General features: G+C 36.2%; 1 protein-coding gene across 2 annotated transcripts in view; it reads left to right on the top strand.

Moving 5' to 3' along the window:
* SRBD1 (S1 RNA binding domain 1) overlaps positions 1-19,699 on the top strand; it is a 131,709-nt gene that overhangs the window by 10,707 nt on the left and 101,303 nt on the right. For both annotated transcript variants that reach the window (XM_014951252.1, XM_014951253.1), the window contains exons 7-13: positions 95-261; positions 1,693-1,810; positions 1,954-2,092; positions 4,924-5,020; positions 6,415-6,550; positions 12,112-12,215; positions 16,711-16,818. In XM_014951252.1, the coding sequence (XP_014806738.1) occupies positions 95-261; positions 1,693-1,810; positions 1,954-2,092; positions 4,924-5,020; positions 6,415-6,550; positions 12,112-12,215; positions 16,711-16,818 (869 nt within the window). The remainder of the gene's footprint in view (positions 1-94; positions 262-1,692; positions 1,811-1,953; positions 2,093-4,923; positions 5,021-6,414; positions 6,551-12,111; positions 12,216-16,710; positions 16,819-19,699) is intronic.

The raw sequence follows: 19,699 nt of genomic DNA, 5'->3' as shown, positions 1-19,699 counted from the left end.
GCTGGCCAGCATAGTATTCTGGGGGTGCTCATGAACTTTGAGCAAGAGGCTGTTTAAAGCAATCTATCACCTTTCTTAAATGTTTGGTGTACAGGCATTGTCAGAAATAACAAATGTGGAACCATGGGTATGTGCAAACTTAATTCGCCTCTTTCAAGAAGAAAACACGATTCCTTTTATTGCTCGGTATCGAAAAGAGCTCATCAATAATCTGGAGGCCGATGCTTTGCGGGAAGTGCAGCAAACATTGGAAGAGTTACGGTAAGTTAATGCAGGGAGGTATCTGTGGGTAAGGTTAGTAACAGCCTGCTGAGGCTTTTGTGTCCCTTGTTTTGGTACTTTGTATACGCAGCAATTGTAAAGGAAAGAAGAATGTTTAAAACTGAGGTAATTATCATAGAATCATAGAATGGTTTGGGTTGGAAGGGACCTTAAAGATCATGTAGTTCCAACCCCCCTGCCATGGGCAGGGACACCTACCTCTAGACCTGGTTGCTCAAAGCCCCATCCAGCCTGGCCTTGAACATTTCCAGGGATCAGGCATGCACGACTTCCCTGAGCAACCTGTTCCAGTGCCTCACTACCCTCATGGTAAAGAATTTCTTTCTAGTATCTAATCTAAATCTCCCCTCTTTCAATTTAAAACCGTTACCCCTTGTCCTTTCACAACACTTCCTGACAAAGAGTCCCTCCCCAGCTCTCCTACAGGCTACCTGTCTGGTTTTGTTTAGTTGTTTGGTTTTTTTTTTTACTTAATGCTAGATTTCTTGTTACTTAATTGCCAAATTGCCAATTCAAATTTTTAATCAAAAATTACTAAAACTGCAGAGAGAAACTTCTTATTAAAAGAGTACTTTATTGGTTCTGGAGATATGTAGCCTGTTAGATGTAAGCTGCACCCTTAGAAAAAGAATCACCAAGATTCCCTTGACTCCCTGGTTGGAACAGAAAAGCCTCTAGTGAAGAGCACCACTTGAGGTTGCAGTGTACCACAAAGGCAGACTAAACTGTCTCAGACCATTGCAGCAAAGAAATGATCAGCAAAGCTTGCTGCAGCAGTCGATAAGAATGCTGTCATTCCTTCTTGCTTTTGAGTGGCTGTATGTTCTTGAGATGGCAAGGGAACCGACTTTCTAGCTGTTCTGTCAACATGGTGTCTTCCTTGTACTTCCTGCTATCCCCTGGCTTGAAAGTGTTTCCAAAGAGAGACTTCTTGTCTGAACAAATAATTTAAATCATAACAAAATGCCTTTGCTGCTTACCATTGCTCACAGATATCCTATTGCAGGTCTAAGAGTTCAAAATCTGATACCCTGTACTTGATGCTGCAGAACTATCTTGATATGAATGACAGCTGTAAGTGCTCATCGACATGGATTTAATGTAGGGCCTTTTTATTTGTCTTCCAGGCCAGTAAGCTTGCAAAAATCTAGGTAGCAGTAATGATTATGAGCATTGTTTTCATGTTTTTTCTTAAAGCTACCACAAGATATTTTGATACACTTTTGAACAAATTGGAGGAAGAGAGCAATAGTTAAAAACTCTTTTGGATTATCAGACTGGGTTTGTTGAGGATTAGCATGAGATATGATCTTCAGAGAGCATCAGCAGTGTAATAATCAAGGTCACAATCAATAGTCTTTCTAATCCACTGTGAAATGTGATGGTTAATATCAGTCTCTTGCATTTTAGTACTGTTGCAAAGAAGACTCATACAATGATACAAAAGTTGAAGAAAGAAGGGAAATTATCTGGATGCCTTTTAACAGCATTATTAAATTGCAGAACTTTGGAAGAATTAGACCACGTGGTCAGTACACTTGTTTTTTTCGGATAATCCTTAGTTTAAATGTTATCTCATGTAACTAAATGGTGCATAATGCAAAGTACATAGCATGAGTGAAATATTTCCTTGCGTTTTAGTAACTGTGGCTTTCATGTGTTTGTTTTAAGTCTGCACCTTATAAAACTGGGAGTAAAGGTACCAAAGCCCAGAGGGCCAAGCAGTTGGGATTAGAACCTGCTGCTCTCTCCCTCCTGCAGAATCCTATGGAGCTCAATCTCTTTTCATACATTAAACCCAATACTAAAGGTAAGTGCTTCTGCTTCTATGAGCGGTAATGTTTTAAATGTCTGAAAATATTTTAAAAAGGGAATCACTTTAATTGTTCTGATGTTGCTGGAAGTTATGCAACTCTTTTAAATTCAACAGTTCTTCTAGCAGCATGTGGTAAGAGTTTACATTTAGTGCAACAGCCCTCCAAACTTTCCTGTCTTTTTGTATTGTAAACAGTAATAATTCTGGTACACAAGAGACAGAAATCTGGAGATGTTCTAGTTGACATCTGTATTTATTGGTAAGAGAGAGGGAACTGCACCACACACCTGAGACCTCTCCATGGTTCTATTCAAATCGTTTAATGAAGAATCAATGCTGATTGTAGCAAGGGGCTTATGCTCATACTCTTTATTGTCACCCATCAAAGCATATCTTAATAAAAACTGGCCTTGGTGATTGGGAATGAGTGAGAGATCTATTTTGTTACTGAATGGCAGTAGGGATTGGAGAAGATGTAATTTCTGAACTTTGAACATAACAATATGATAGTCACATACAGACTGCAAAATTGTGTATATTTGTAAATGCAGTTATGGGTGTATCTGTAGGGGGCAATCTCTGACAATGAAATACAAAGACTGCAGCAACATTCGCTATGGTGTTGAGAGACAATTTTACTCTTGCCTGCCCCAACACTTGCATTTTGAATTTTAACATAAAGGTACTGAACTTCCTTAGTGAGGCTGACCCATACTCTTCCCACTTCAGTTATTCTTTTACTTTATTTAAATATTTTTTATAAAATTAGCCTAACTTTGCATTGAAAATCAGTTACCAAATATTCCAATTAATTACTGCATTTTAACATATGTCACTACTTCGTATAGCAGTACGTAGATTATTCTGGCAGAGTCTAGAGAGCCAAAAGAAAATTTTCACTGTGAAAGCCCAAATAAATTATGTAGGGTGCATTCAGAAGGAAGTGCTATTTGTTGCAGCATAAACATTTCAGTTTTTGAAAGTCAGTACACCTATTTTCAATTTTGTGCTAAAAATATTTTTTCTTATGTTTATATAATGGTTTTCATTTCAAAGGCACATCAGAAATTACATAAATCTATGAATTGGGTCACTTTTATTAACTTGAGAGCCAGTTTGACAACCTATATAAAGCTTGAGATCAGAGGGAGCTTTTTTAAAGGGATGAGCCATTTTCCATACAGAAAAGTTTTCAGCAAATCTTAATATTCATTTCTTTTAAATTCTCAGTGTTTTTAAACTTGTACTAAAAATAAACTGAAATAAAAACATCAGTTCATGTTTCAAAGCCAGATATTTGAAAGTTAAGGAAGCAGGCTCACCAGAAAACTTTGTTTTTCCTTTTAGTTGTACACATGGTCAAATATTTCTCTGACTGCACAAATCTGTGCTCATTTTGCAATTGACATAGTACAATGCCCATGTGAGTGGTGCATGTTGAGTGGGAAGGTTTTGATTGATTCTTTAATCTTGAACAGTTTTCACCTATTCTATTTTCAAATTCTCTGTTAGAATTAAAATAGCATTGCCGTGTACACTTCTGGTGCTTGAGTGTCTCAATTCATATTCAATGTAATGCATGTCTTATAATTCCCTTAGCTTTGTGCTCTGACATGAGATTACTTTTACCGTAAGAAACACTAAGTCCTAGATCTAAGGATCCAAATTCCACAGCTTCTGTTGAGTTCAGGCATATAATAACATAGCCTTATTCTCACTTGTTAATTTTTCTTTCTTGCAGGTAAATTTAGCTTCCCCTTCTTAAAAAAGGGGCAAGATTAATTTTTTATAGTGTGTGACTCTACAGCCCAATCAGAAGCAGGGTTCTGGATTAAATACAAATATTAGTTATTAGAGCTATGTGGGTTTTTTAAAAAGATATTAATAAAGCTCTTTCTATATCGATATTGCTAGCCCATCAGACAGCAGAGTGAAAAATAACGTGTATTTAACGAGACAGTTAATGCTGCATCTGCCAACTCTATAATTCTTGCTTTTTGCTCTGAAGCATTTGTTACTGACTTGCTAGACACAGGGTTAGATATATTGATTTAAAATACAAGATGTCATTTTCAGTTTCATTACCTTCTGGTTCTGGTCCAGTTCAGCTGCTTTGCTAAGGAGAATACTGTGCCACTTCTTCTGGCCTTTTGAAGTGAGGGATAGGTTTGTGTATTGGAAAGCTGAATGATGCTGTTATTGTCTCTTTAGAATACTTTGTCTACGGAGATGTTTTATAACTTAACTGTTTGAACAGTGTTTTGTGAGAGAGAATGAGGGTGCCCTAACCTCAGAAGTGTCACTGTGCAAACTCCTGCTACAAACTAGTGGAAATACAAAACTGTCACACAGAGAAAAGACAGGATTGCCTACAGAGATTTTAGGCAGTTTCCATATAAGTAGCAAAATTTTATAAATTTTTCCTGAAATTACTCATTTTATTACAACCTCAAAAAATATAGTCAAATATCCAATTTTACTATTGCAAATAATTCATTTGCATCATAAATATCAAGATCTGTTAGCACCAAAGAAAGAAATAAATACTATTTTACTCTTATTTTAATGTCATTTTGACTTACGATACTGCACTGGTCACTTTAGGCTCATTAAAAATAGAATAGTTTCAGATGTTTTGGAAAGGATGCTTAGTTAACAAAAAATAATGTAATGAATTTGGATTCTTCATTGAAACCTCTGCAAATCAGTCTGATATATTCCATCAATTTTCTTTTAACTTGTTTATGTTTTATTCGTGTTTATGCAGTTGCATGAAGTAGTTTTTCATATTAGTATTTTTAAAATTAAGTCTGTTTTCTTCTAAGGGCTTTCAACTATCCAGGAAGTAGAGGCTGGAGTACAGCATATTTTAGCTGACATCTTCGCTAAAGATAAAGATACACTGGATTTTATCAGGAAACTGTAAGTTTGACTCTTAGTCTCTAAACTTTCCTGATTATATGATAAAATTCAGTCTCCTGGTGCACAGATACATAACAAATTTATTTTAAATGATGTGAAAACAGTGTTACTGTGAGATTGATTTAGTTTCATTCCTTTACTTGTGCTGGAGGTATCTTATTTAGCTTTTCTGGCTATCGGTGAAGGAGACATCTGCTGTGAGCATGGCATGACCCTGTGACTCCCAAAGACTGACACGTTCTCTGTGGCTCTGCTCCATACAGAGCCCATCTCCCTTGCAGTTCGTGATCTGTAAGGGAGAGCTTTCTCTCTTTGCACTTCCTTCAAGCTAAAACTTTTCAGAGGTGCATCTGCTGAAGCTGTTCCTCCAAAATTTACTGCTTGGCACCAGTCAGTGTAACTTAGTGTGTGGTGATGGTTGATTTCGGTATTGGTAATCAGTAAGGCAAACAAATTTGACTGTTTTCAAAGCAGGAGTTATTGATCCTTTGACTGTGTTATCTGAATTTGTTTTCTTACATTATATAAATGACTTCAAGGTTGTTATGTCTGGTGGATTGGGGAAAGAGTAATAATTGCATGGTTGTTTTTTGTTGGTTTTTTTTTCTTCCTCTGCGGTGTGCCATCTGAGAACAGGGTTATCAAAGAACAGGTGCTGCCATAGGAACTTGTAGTGTTGGTTTGAATTGGCTCAGTTCTGTTTAGATGACTCTTGTTTGCTGTTTATCGTGAGTAATATCCAACTTCATCAAGAGCACAGCAATGTGATCATTTCAGTGAAAGGGTTGTTTTGTAAAGAATGTGCTATTTCTACCAGACTATCACTTTCATTCTTTTGACCACTAGAAGCTCCTTAATTGGATACACAGTATTCTACACGTTTATCCTGTTGATCCTAAAGTGTATGTATAATAATCATAAGGAGCATTCAGGAAGCTGTCTGCTTGGGATCCCTGTTACTCCTAAAAATAGTGAAAACTTTTATAGGTGTTGAGTACTCAAAGCAAGAAATTAATTGTGAGGCTGGGTAGATTCAAGAGAGATGTGCATTTGTGTGAAATAGATAACTACAATTTTTTTTTTGCCACTTCTCCAAATAGTTGACCAAACTGAAGTGCAGATGGTGGCTTTTGAGTACCCATTGCCTTCAGGAGAAGGGCTGTGTTCAGCTTTTCTTAAGGTCTGCTTGAATTTCTTCTCTTGGTTTGTTCCAGTCAGTATATGTTATGTCAGTTTCAGCATAAGATATGTAAGACAGTTCTGCAGGTAATTACAGTTAACATAACTGGTAAGTAGGCTGACTGCAAACTTCATTTTTATTTAATACAAGCACTAAGGACTTGTTACAAGTTTCATGCTAAAATACCTTATTAACATTTTTTTCTTTTATGCAGATGTCAGCAGAGGTATATTTGTATCCAGTCAGCCTTGGCAAAAGTGTCATCTAAAAGTGTAAATGAAAAAGACATCAATAAATTCCAACTGTACCATGAGTTTTCTTGCAGTATCAAGAACATTCAGCATCATCAGGTATACCTACAAATTTCTTTTTTTCTTAGAATTTTAACTGTAGCAAAAATGGTTTTGCTTTTGAGTTTTGTTGATTAAAACTGATTCTAAAGATACTTAATTTTGCTTTTCAGTTATCAAAGGTAATAGAGTTCTTGAAATGTAGGACTAAGCTGTTAATCTCCGTTTTAAGGAAACGAGCAGAGGGCTGTTTATTCAGTATGTCCACTGTCTAATTAATTCTCACTAAACAAGTATTCATAATCATTTATGTATTGGACATTTCAATATTGGTGTGATTTATTTTCAGCATATGTCATGTTCTCCCTCTGTTCCCCCAATGACAAGTGCATAGCAAGTGTTATCAGGAGTGGGATTAAGGCAAACATGTCTAAACTTATTTTTTGTTTCCTGTGGATGCTTGCTGCAGCCCTAAGTCAGAGTGCTGTTAGCCATTTGACACTAAACCTGCCAGGTGAAACTGGTGAGAAGTACCAGGGAAGGGTTCAGAAAATTGTAATCAAAGATGATCTACAAAAGCGCAGCTCTTGTCAGCAGCAACTTTGTGTAAAAGTTGAACAATCGAAATAGGCTCCGGAGAACATCCTGTGCACTACCCCAAATATGGGGTGGTTTTGCAAGTCCTTAGTATTCCCTTCTGTAAGGCGTATTTGGTTATCCAAAGCCCCAGGCCTAGACCTGTATGATTAGAAAAAGAAATGAGGGACAAAGCAAACTTCCTAGCTGACGACTTGATAGCTAGGCAGCCCCTCTTCCTGAAGTTCAAAGGTTGAAATATGATGTGCTCAGTGCAACTGTCAAGACCTTTGACCCGATTCATTATCAATCACCAAGTAAATTGTCTCTTATTTTAGTCACAATTACCTACCTTTAAGAAAAAAACCCAAAACAAACCACCCCCAAACCAAACAAAAAAAACCAACAACAAACCCATACCAAAAAGAGAGCCTCTTAGCTGCTTCCAACCAGAAATGTCCTTTTCTTTTAGAAGGCTGCCTTATTTTACAGCAGAATGCTTTTCCTTTTATATCTATGATATGCTCTTATTTTCTCTCTGCATGCTATTTTAAAACAGTGATGTTTTGAATTAATAAAGGATTTTCTTGCATCTGTTGAAATGAATCTATTATAGGAAATATTTCACAACACGTATGGGCTGACTTAAAACCCTTGCCCCACCTCGCATTATGGATGGTGTTAGGTGAAAGACTATCACTACAAGTGATTTTAATAGACAGGCCTTCTGTAGATGTTTGAAGAGGTACCTTGTTCACTTTGGGGTAATTGGTAATTGTTCTTTTTGTACTCAGTATGAACATTTACTGAATTTCTATCAGGAACTATTTGGTGAAATCTTGCTTCTAGAGAGTCTGGAAAAGTCAACAGAGTACGCTTAGACTACTGTGACATATCACAAAGATTCATCAGGAGATTGTTTTGCTGTTGAATGAATGCTTTGGCTGTCAAAGAATGTTTAGTTTTTCCTGCACTCATAGTGGTGAATACTGAGATGTGCATCCAATACTCTTTGCATAAGTGTTTTATGGGATGATGGTATGATTTACTACATACTTGAGGCCTCTTTTTTTTTTTTTTCCTGTTTTACATGAGAAAACTGTTGTCCAGAGTCAGGGCTGGAAACCAGACTTCCCAAACCTGGTCAGCACTCCGACCACGTGGCTGAACTGTTTCTTATCCAGGATGCATCCTTAGGTTGTCTGTTTGATGTTAAGACTACCTTGATCTATTTCAGATCTATTTCTCCTTGTGTCTGGCACTAATCTTAATGTCTATTTCTTTTCCCATTCTGGCTCTCCAGTGAACTAATAACCGCTATTCTTGCAGCTGGTGGTCCTGTAATCATGGGCTGTTTTTGCACTCTTACGTGTTGTCTTTCATTTGTATATTACTGCTATTGCCTATTCTAACATATTGAATATTTCTCTATTATTAATCTTAAAAATGAGTTGTTTGTGCTTCACTGAGATTGCAGGGCCCAAGATACATCAGGGCTCTTTCTTACTAGTTGAGGGGAAGAAATGCATTTTATGATCAGCTCTGACATGTGTGGTTTGCAGAGTTCCCTGCTTTGTAAAAAGATTGTAACTTTTCATTTCTGTTGATTTTTAGTTCTTTGTTAGTTTTCCAGTTACTTTCTTTGTCTCCCATTTTGTGTTTTGATGATGAAATAAAGAAAGAAGTGTTTTCTTTATCTGCCATTTCTTCCTTAAGCTTGAGACCTAGTACTGTACTTTTGAAAGTTTCTCATATCTTTCAATTTCTTTATTACCTGACCTTACTTCCTGGCTGATGCAAATGACCATTTTTTTCCTCTTTTTTTTTTGGGGGGGGGGTGGGTGGGTTATAACCATCCCTTTTAATACCAAAAAGTCCTCAGTTTCTCTTTCACCTAAGACTTGGAAGAAATACTTCTTTTGTGCATCCAAAAAGCTTGCTAAAAATGTGTTCTTGAATGTGGTTTGGGAGAGGTGTAGATGTCTTCAAGTGAAAAAATTCTCTGGTTTGGTTCAGGATTTTAAAAAGAAGCTTATACCTAAAAAAGATATAGGGAAGCCTGAAACTCAGAGGGATTTATAAAATTTACGAATCCCCCACAACTGCAGGTTAATAGCTGTGTTTGAAAAACACTTGCAAAATTCACTGTTCTGAAGCTACTCCTTTGATGACCATGCAGAGACAAGTGTTCTCAATGCATTTAGCTAGAGGCAAAAGTAGAAGTCGGCTTTAAATCATCTCTTTGCACAGTTGCAAATAAAGGATTCTATAAAATATGCTCTGGAACTGGCCATTGCCTGAGTATGGAAGTGCTTAATCTTAAAGGTCTGTGTACAACCCTAACTCTGCTCTAGTTTTTATGTAACTAACAGCAATGGGTAGTAGACCAGCATGTTACCTGTTAAAAAAATGAGCTGTATCTCTGAGCAAAGCATTTGTAGCCACGAGGGTGCCTTGCAGCATGTATTACAGCGAGGTAAACTGGTGTACAGTAAGCTCCAGCACAGTTCTGTGGTTCTGCAGCTGTCACTGCACACGTTGTAGTCCTGGCTTCCATTCTGTGCCACAAAATAATCAGGCATGGAGTCAGGTGGTTTGACTGAAAAAGTTAAAATACGGAACCTGAAAGGAGAAAAAAAGACCCACCTTATTTGCTTAAAAAGGCTGACTCCAGATTTTGACATGATGGGATGGGTTGTTTCCAGCTGGAACATTTTGCTGTTAAGAGGTTCAGCCACAGTTCCTTCCTTTGGCAGCAAGGAGAACCTAACTGGACTCTTAGGATGTAGTTGGGTAGCTATACCAACAATGTAACAGCTAAGGAAAGAAAGTCTTTCAAGAGTTTATTTGATTTTTTTTGACTAATTGTAAACAGTTCAGCGTTTGTGTACGCCTAGGGGTTGCTTTTCTCTATTTGGAGATGACTGAATTGGTGGGAGGAAAAGAATTCATGAATAAAGTGCAATGTTTGAGGCAAGTGCTCTATTTTCAATCTCATACTTTAAAAGGAATTGGAAATTGAAGTCCTTGGCAAAATATACAAAACTTATTCAGTTAGTCTAAGTAAATCTGGAACGCAGAGAAGAACTATGCAAAATGAAGGATGTTGTAGTTTTCTGTTAAACAGAATAAGGTCTGATGTGTCTTGTGACTAGATCAAATTATTGTTCTCACTCTCTTAAAAATGTATGTTTTTATTAACCCTCCCCTGGATGCGTTCCAGTCTTGCATGAGAACAGTCTTTCTCCAGAATGAAAAGCTTACTTTGTGTATAAAATAGCTGTATTTGAACCTGTTACTTAAAAAACAAAACTAAAACAACAAAAAGAACCCCAAAACTAACAAAAAGAACCCCAACCCCACTTTAGTATCTTAGGGGGAGAAATTAAGTAATTAATTTCTTAATTGAGTGTTTCTTGGATGACAGTTCTTCTCTGAATGCATGTCACAGAATAGAATAGGCAGATTGTTTAAGAATAAAGATGTAAAAAATATTAGTGAGTGCAGTACAGCTGGTTTAAGTTCAGATGACTGACACATTCTGCAGACAGAGTGCCAGGAAACAAAATGTGATGCAAATATTGACCCTGCAAACAGTGTGCTGAATGATGACATTATAATTCTATCAGATGCATTCTCTGTTGTGGGCATCATTTTGATTTCATTTTAGCTTGACATTTAACTTTCTCTCTTTTTTAAAAAAAAATGAAATCAGAATAAACATGAAAGCATTTGATTTGTTAAAATGTGTCTTTCTAATCTCTACATGAAAACATTTGCTTTGGCAGTCAAGGTACCAGATGCTATAATATTTCACATGCAATCTTTATTATTAGCTTTGTTGTTCAATGATATGTCAGGCCTGGTATGTCACAGGAGCAGTAAGGCTGAGGAATATAAATTGGTACTATGTCCTGGAGTCATTTTAAACCATTGTATTTAACATATGTGACATGTCTGAGTTAACTAGTGATTGAATTAAAGTTCATGATTGACACAGAATGCTCTGTTGTGACAGTGCTCAGGGCCTGCTACATACAGCAACATGTGTAGTCATACAGGAATGTCAACTTCTAGCGGGTTTTTTTCTTTTTTTTTTTTTTTGCACTTTAAAGTATTTTGGAAGGGGAAATAAAATCTAAAAACATGTGGTTTTTATTTGTAGCTGCTTCTAACTCTTGTTTCTAAAATCCCTTGACCAGTGAGTTTTCTTAATAAATACTATAAGGATTGCTTCAGATGAACCCTCATCATCATCTTAGAGAGGTCAGACTAGTGGATACCCACCAGCATCCTCCTGGATCCAGCACTCGTATTGTGATCCCAATTTTAAATACAGAGCCACAGACTTCCATTTAAAGTAGAACTCTGTGTACATATAGCCTATGTGCAAACAGATTTAGCTTTAGATTGTGAACACGTAGTTGTGTTTACCAGACTGCCAGAAAAATGTGCATACATTTTAAGGCTGGAGCATTAGTATTAATGTAAAGTGTGTTTCTACAATATTTTCGCTATTTATGAACTAGGTGTGAAGAACTCAAAAATCTATCCTCTTTCAAATTAGACTGATTACATTGGTGTCGCAAGTTCCCACTCATAATTAGTTTTAAATTTGGATTGATCTTGGGAAGGAAAATGAAGCCTGAAGCTTCGGAGTAACTTTTTTTCTTTTTTGATCTGTAGTTCTGTTTATAATCCCTTCTCAATTCATTTCTTGAGTTTTAATTTGGGTTATTAAACAAGATTATTCCTCCAACTAAATTTATGCAGACTTGAATTATAAGTGTGTTTAAGATAAAGTGGATCTTGAGATTGCAGACTCCAGGAAAAAAAATGTATGATTTGTTTTGCCACAGCATGATTTAATCTGTGTTTAAATTGTGGGTATTATCTGTACATGCTAGTACTTTGTGAACTGATTTACTGTACCACCATCATGATTTGCTACAGAACGTCAAGCAAGTGCGTACACAAATGTTGATAAGTTTATCTTTTGGATATTTTGTGTGTCATCTGTCTCTGCCATTTATGTTTGCACTCAGATTCTGGCCATTAACCGAGGGGAAAATCTGAAGATCCTGACAGTGAAGGTCAACATTCCTGACGGGGTGAAGAATGAATTCTGTTGGTGGTGTGTCAATGAAAGGTCTGCATGGATACATATTCTTACAGAAATTGTATTTTTTCTCTATAGACAGCTGCATAGTGAAAAGTACCTCATGTCTCGTTACATTAAGAGAATAATTTAAACGAATACTTATTAAATTAGATGAAACTAGCAAGTGGATAATTCTTATTCTGTATTTCCAACTGCTGTAGCATTATGCTGAAAAGATCATGCCTTTGGCCGTATTTGGGGAGTTCTGGCACCATTCTCCAGGCAAATGAATTTTTAAAAATTTGGGGTGATTCTTTTATTTCTTAATGATTTGCTCTTAAAATTGTTTCTGTTAAGCCTGTAGTGAGATGTTTAGTGCTGCATAGTTTTGAGGGTTTTTTGCAAAAGTTTAGATTAGATATATGTTGTTTTATGCAATACCTCTGTCAGTCTTTTTCTTTGAAACTGCACTTTGATGTCCTCTGGAGAATACTGTAATTCAGACTGTGTGTCTTCGTTGCATGTATAAAAGACAGGTCTCTCAGTCATCTGAGATATTTACCTTTGCATCCAAAAATTGAATAAACAAAAAAATTGTATGCTGTGATACTGCCTTAGCATGTATTTCTCTTCCACACCAAGTCCAAGAAATGGATGTGGTAAAAATGTTTCTTTTCACAGTAGAAATTTAATAGTTTTGTTTCCAACATTGAAGCCTCTGAAAGAATTAAAATATCGTTTGGCTAGATAACATAATATGATCTAGAACCAATAGTAAGAAACTTCTTTTTTCCCAGGAAAGCATCAGGATTCCTGAACACTCCTAAGTTTTATTCTGGTTTTAATATCTGTAATGGCATTTCAGACCTCCTCCCAAGATGTATATTCTGTAGGCAGAACTTATCTGTCAGTCTTGCTTTTACTGCGTCTATGACAGAATTTGGAAGCACTATTAGCCACAGATAATGGAACAGCTTGTCACTGCTACACAAATGAAAGTGGGATGTAAATGGAGATATTTTTGGTTGATTACACTTTTGTGAGTCATCCTGAGATAACAAGAATATTGACCTTGGAAACGGAACTACTTATTAATACTTAGCATTCATGAGGCTATATGTGCTTATGGCTTTTGACTATTTAAGGATAACTTCACCATCACAAACTTCAGAAGGAATGATTTTAGTGAATCTTGGTGCATTAACATCTAGGACAGATTCTGATCTTCCTCATTAGATTGACAAGTGTGTTATTGAATGGACAAGTAGTAAATGCATATTCTGCCCTGCAAGCTTGGAAAATGATTGTCCAAGTGTGGGAGTTGCATTATTTTCATCGCATGGATGTACTGGTGAGAGCAGAAGGTTAAAAACTTTTGTTTGAGGCAAGGATTTCAAAACTTTGCAATGGTATTAACTAATTTACTGAAGGTCACACACAAAATGAGTTGCAGAACCAGAAATGCCATGTTGCTACACAGTTTGGCCAGTATTCTAGCCACAAAATAGTATCTCCCACTCCCTATTGAATTAGTAACAAATATGCTGACCTTTATGTGTTCTTCTGAGGCAATTTTTTTTTTAACATTAGATGTTCCCATGATAGAAAGTGGGTTTGGAAGACTACAGTTCTTCATTATTTCGTTGAGCTCTACGTAGATGCTTTCTAAGATGACTGTTTTTTCTTTGCAAGTTCAGAATACTTATTAGCCTTAGTAGAAGCATCTGTATTTCCTTAAAATTCAAGTTTGTGCTGAAAACTCGGGAATATCCTTACGCCTGGCCCTATGGACTGTAATTTTCCCCAGAAGATGGTGTCATGGGTGGCATCTCTGGTTTGACAGCAAACCTAGCTCCTTTCACACTAGAACTGCACTGGTCCCAAAGACTTAGTTGTTAAGTGGGACACGAAAAAAGGAGCCATGCAAAAAAGTGGAGAGGGGCTGCTTAGCTGGCTTTGAGTGTAAGGGCAGCATGGACTTCTTCCTGGAGAGGGGGCCAGATTTTTTTCTGAAGTGAGATTGCAGACTTGAAAATGAAGTTTCGTGTTCAACAACCTTTTTTCAGTTTCCAGACAAAATTCTAAGATCCTGTGTAAAGTCCATGGTACAGGCCTTAAAAGCCTATTTTTTTTTTTCTCATTACCATTTTGTTACAAGTTTCATATATTGTCTTTGAGGAAAACAAAGCTCTGCTTTTTATGTGTCAGGTCTAAAAGGCTAGCTGTGCTCTTTCTGCAACAGTTGTTAATTAATACTAGTGGTTCTTAACGTGGGCGTGTTAATTCTGTTGAAATATGGTTTCATCCTCTGAGGTGTATCAGTTGTCGAAGCCATTTATGCTTATGGTGGTCCCTGTTGTCAGCACACGCACGTGGAGAGCTGATGAGGAGAGTAAGATGATATTATTTGTATGAAGTTTTTCTAAATAGGGCTTAATTTGAAGGGCTCCAAAAGTCAGCTCTTGATTAAATAATCAAGAAAAATCTGTTCTTAGAGGGAAGCTTAACTAGGCTGCGATGATCTTTAAAAATATACACACGTGCTTTTGCTTTGGTTTTTGCAGTGAAGTGGATTTTTCTATTTTCTCATGAAGTATTGGAATGATTAAAATGCAGTACTTGCTATGTTTGAACTTGCTATTTGGATATTTTTGCATTTGTAGCAATTTCTAATAGAATGTTGCCTTAATTTTTACTTGTATGTATGCAGGTAATAAAAATATTGGCTGTGATAACCTATTTACAGAAGAAAGTTTTGTTAACTAGCTTTAGTGGATGGAAGAGAGGGGGAAACAGCTGCCAGGTTTCCAAATTCATTCGTATTTGCGCTGAGGATACTTTCTGGGGGAGTGTAGTCATACTTGCCACCTGTAAAAACTTCATGTTTATAGAATTGGATGCCAATAAGAGGGTTTAAAGCTTTTGCCAGTTTTATATAGGTATGGAAAGAGTCTCTAGTTACAAATAAGTATAATAGAACTATTTGCAAAAACTGTTAGCAAAGTGATGAGGTCATGTGGCTAAGCACTCACAACTCTGGATGTTGTAAAACTAAATGGTAAGCTCAATTCCACTTCCATGTCTGTCTGTGTTAATGCAGTGTTGACTCGATCACACATTTCTCAACTATTATATGCACAGACACTTGGAAAAGCGGTTTCAGGAAATTGTATATCCCCTAAAACAACTGAAAAGCTGTCTTGGTAGGAGCAATTTAGCATTCTCAGTATTTTTGAGTGAGTGCAAGTAAGTGAAGTTAAAAGTGAAATTCAGTCCTGTATTTGCCTCGGCCTGCACCTGGACACTTTATCAAATGGCCATATTTCTATGATGTTGCATTTTTAAAAAAACCCAGCCGAACAAATAAAAAAACTTACCAAACTTACCCAGGCACATTAAAAAAATATATGTATCTCACTTTGCAGTTAGTGACCCAGGCATGTAAAAAAAAATACATGAAATGAAGAAAACTCAGAATGCTACCAGTATTTTAAAAAAAAAAAAGTAAAACAGGTGGACTGTAATAGAAAATGTTGATAGTGTTTACTCAAACAGAAATATGATATCTGGCTGCATCTCCTCAATCTTTCTCCCTTCTTGTTGGGTGGACAAACTCAGTCAGCTGTGCGTGTTCAAGGACTTACTCCTTTCCCCACCAGTAACATTGCCCAAAATAAAAAAATCAGTGGAATAAATACCTGGTATCTCGGTTCTGGGGAGCTTAAAAACTGAGGTGTATTTTAGGACAAAATTTGAAGTAATCGCCTTTATGGCAATGATCACTGTGAAGTCTCCTTAGAAAAGGGAATGATCCAAAGAGTTCGGCTTAGAAAAAATTGGGAAATAGACTTATGTGTGTTTGGTATTGTTTATTTCATTTTCTGTTTTTCTAAAATATTATGTATACTTTAAATATATCAGCAACAGGTAGAAGAGAAAAAAAATTTGTAAATGGTTATTTTTTGTTTAAGGACTACTGCAAAACTGATAGATTTCTTTTTGAGTTTGAATAGAGATAGTTAAAGCATTCCAAATTAAATATGAATTGAGTTTCATTAATTGATGTTAGTTTAGCTCCTGAATTTCTGTCTGGACACAATTGCCTTACACCAATAACTTTGCAGTGACACAGAAGATATTTATTAGTTTTTTTTATGTATAAAGGAATAGCAAATAATGCAACACTAGTGGTAATATGGAACCAAGTCCTTAATTCAGGTATAGTAAGCTTTGACTTCTTAAAGTGAAGAGTAACATTTTGTAAATATTTTATTTAAAAGATAAAATATGACTGCATTCTAATACCTACAAAAAAAAAAGAAAAGATAGGTCCCATGTCTGACAGCAAAACCTGAGCAACTTCTCATTCTATTCATATTTGAAGCTATGATTTCATTGCCTAATTACTGTAGTAATTCTGCAGTTTATAGAACATTACACTCAATGTAGAAGTCTTTTTGTTTTGAAAATTCCCTTTTTATCTGAGTTTTTGCATATGTTCTTAAAATATTTTTTGATTTTTTTCTTTTTCTATTTTTTGCAGGTGGAGACCAAAACAGTTTTTAAAACCAGAATTAATGAGGATACTACGGAATTCAGTAGAGGATGCATATAAGCGCCTTATATATCCTCTCCTCTGTAGAGAATTCAGGTAAGCCCAGAATGAATGTGTTTTTTCATACCACCAGTTTCTTAAATATTCCCTCCCCAACTTTTTATTAGAATATCTTTTATCCATTTGAAAATACCAGCATGTTTTTAATCCTCTGTGCTTACAGAAGAAATGAACTGTGTAGTCTTGGTTCTGTAAATTCAGTTTGTGTCCCTATCCAGTTTAGGCTACAGTAAAGAAATTATCTTTCTTTGACGACGTTTCCCATATTTACATATTTGTTTCTTGTACATTTATCTAATAAAGAACAGTTTAGATCTATGTTATCATAATAGTTGAATCTTTATCTTTGTATTAGCATAAAACATCGTCACTGAATTTTCCCAGCACCTGTTAATGTCACAGCGACAGTACTGTCACTGACGTTTTTCTATTTCCTTTTCTTTTGCCTGTCTGAAAGAAACCAGCAAAGTAATTGTTGAGTTTGGAAGTGTCCCTCATGTTTGTCATCTGTGTGTTGTGATGAATGAATTAGTCATAGTGTTAGTCTGATACCATTTTGTGGGTATTGTGATGGCTCTAGAGAAGTCAGTAAATTCATTTCTGGTGATACTGTAGTAATGATGTCATCAGACAGTGTCACTTGTAATATTGTTCTAAACTGGAAGGAAATTTAAAACTTTGACATTAAGTAACATTAATTAAAGAGGATATTTTCATGATGTAATATAGGAGTTTACCGCATGATAGAAATTATTTAATGTCAAAAACTCTACATCTAAAATTATCTTTTAATGGTGAGCAATACTGATGGTGTGTTTCTTCTCTTGAATACAAGAAGCTCCCCAAAGCATAATATGTTTGATACTGGCAAGGCTCTCTGATATGTGACCTAAATTTTAATACCTGTTTTGAGGTAGTTCAAATGGAGTTTATCAAAGAGACCCTGTTTCTTGGACCAGAAATGTTTACGTGACTTTTATCAAAATGATGTGTGTTGGTTATTATTCAGTACCTAAATGTGATCAGCAGTCACATTCTGTCATGTAGTTCTTCTGTACCTGCCTGGCTGTAAAATTTTGTTTCTGTTCAAATTGGAGTTGTTTTCCTGGCACTCTTTTTTTCATGAGCATCGTTGGCTGGATGTTCTATGTTCTTCCCCTCTCAAAAGAACTGGCAGCTCAGGTTTTGAACAGCAGGTATTTCTAATGGCTTTTGGTTTTCTTCATCATATTGTATTTGCTCATTACATTGTAAGTAAGATTGCTTCACGTCTTCTGATGAGTGAGCCTGGTTTTTATCTACTATGAATTTCACAGATTTTTTTGAAAGTGCTGAGTTCGCTTTTTTTGGTGTTTGACCACAATACATTTAGATACTTTAGGGGAGGCACTGTGTCTATGCTTTGGCCAAAATGATGAACGTCTCATGACAGTGAGTCCAACTGTTAGATTCTGTCACGCGTATGAAAGTATTTGTCATTCCTAGGCTTCTCCACAATCAGACTCTTTTAAAATAAAGAAAAAAGACTTACTTTTTAGTGGGGTTTGGTTTTATCATACATGAGCAAACTGGCATAGGGGTTCTTCAAAGTTCTTTTATTGTGTTTTTGCTTCATAGTTCCTACCACAGGACTGTTGTGACCTGTGTGCTGTGTATAACACTGTCAGGGCTGCTGCAGCAGTAGGTTGCTGGAAGTTTTCCGTTCTCTTAATCTGGAAAAAAAAAAGCTTCCTTCCCTTCGTAGATGTAGCTCACAAGTCATAAATGCAAAGAATACGAAGCTTGCTGCCTACTCCTGAGTGGATGTCTGCTTATGTTTTAATCTTGTGATAATTTTGCGTGATTAGTGGTGTCTGGTTAGGAAAAGCTGAAACATCTCCTGTAGAGAGGAATGCAAAGCACCTGCCAGTAGTATTCCTGGTCCATGACTACTTAACCCTTATCCTTCTTTTATTCTCTTTCCGCCCACACCAGAAACTGATTTTTAGGACTGCTGCATAGGGCTGCTAAAGTATTCAATACCACTTTTTAGCATTAATATTTCCAGCTCACCCCCCACTGTTCTTTTTTTATTTTATTTTTATTATCATTAAATGCTGGAACAGAAAGTTTCCAAGAGCACATTGAAATTTCTGGTGCTTCTAGTGATCAGAAGAATGAAACTTGCCAGCAAGACAGTTACCTTATTTATTGTTTAATTTCCTTTCTTCCACTCTGTCAGATGCCATCATTTCTTGTATCTGGTATAATAATGTCCAGTGTTGCTTTTGGCTCTTTGAAATACATTTTATTTTGTTGCATGGAATGATTCCATCAGGATTTGATGCAAGTGATGTGGCGCGGACATATTTTTTTAATGGATAATCCTTTCCTAATTTTCCATACTTTCTTGAAGTGAGTGCTTTCTCTCCTGTGTCTTAAGAGACACAAACATTTCTCTGTATATCTTGTTTCGCACCTGAAGCTAGTTTGCAGATATTTTTCCATGAAAAGGATTGCCTTTCAGACTGTATATGGAAGTGGGGAGTTTTAAATCTCAATTTAAAAACTGACTCTTAGAACATTGAATATAGAAACCTAGTAGGTCATGATTAGGTTATTCGCTTTTATTACAATACACTTGTTAGTGATTTACAGGCTGAGTGCTTCATAGAGTTCAAGGGAGGGGCTTGAAATTCTGACTTGGTTGATACTTTTTCATAAAGTAGCAACAGAAGGGGTTTGTTTTGTTTTTTTACAAAATAACTGTTCCTCTTGTGTTTAGAGAGGACTGCTATCCGCCTCTGCCTTATATCTCTGCCATATTAATGAGAATTGTCACAAATTGGAAAAACATGAAGCTGGGCATCTTGCCATTTGGATGGAGCCAGTAGTGTACTGAAAAACAGAAAGATATTAGATTGTTTGAGGTAGCTTG

The sequence above is a fragment of the Calidris pugnax genome, unplaced genomic scaffold, assembly GCF_001431845.1.
Source record: "Calidris pugnax isolate Ruff unplaced genomic scaffold, ASM143184v1 scaffold24, whole genome shotgun sequence".
NCBI lineage: Eukaryota > Metazoa > Chordata > Aves > Charadriiformes > Scolopacidae > Calidris > Calidris pugnax.
Note: the sequence above shows the minus strand (reverse complement) of the source record. Positions and strands in the feature narration are given on the sequence as shown.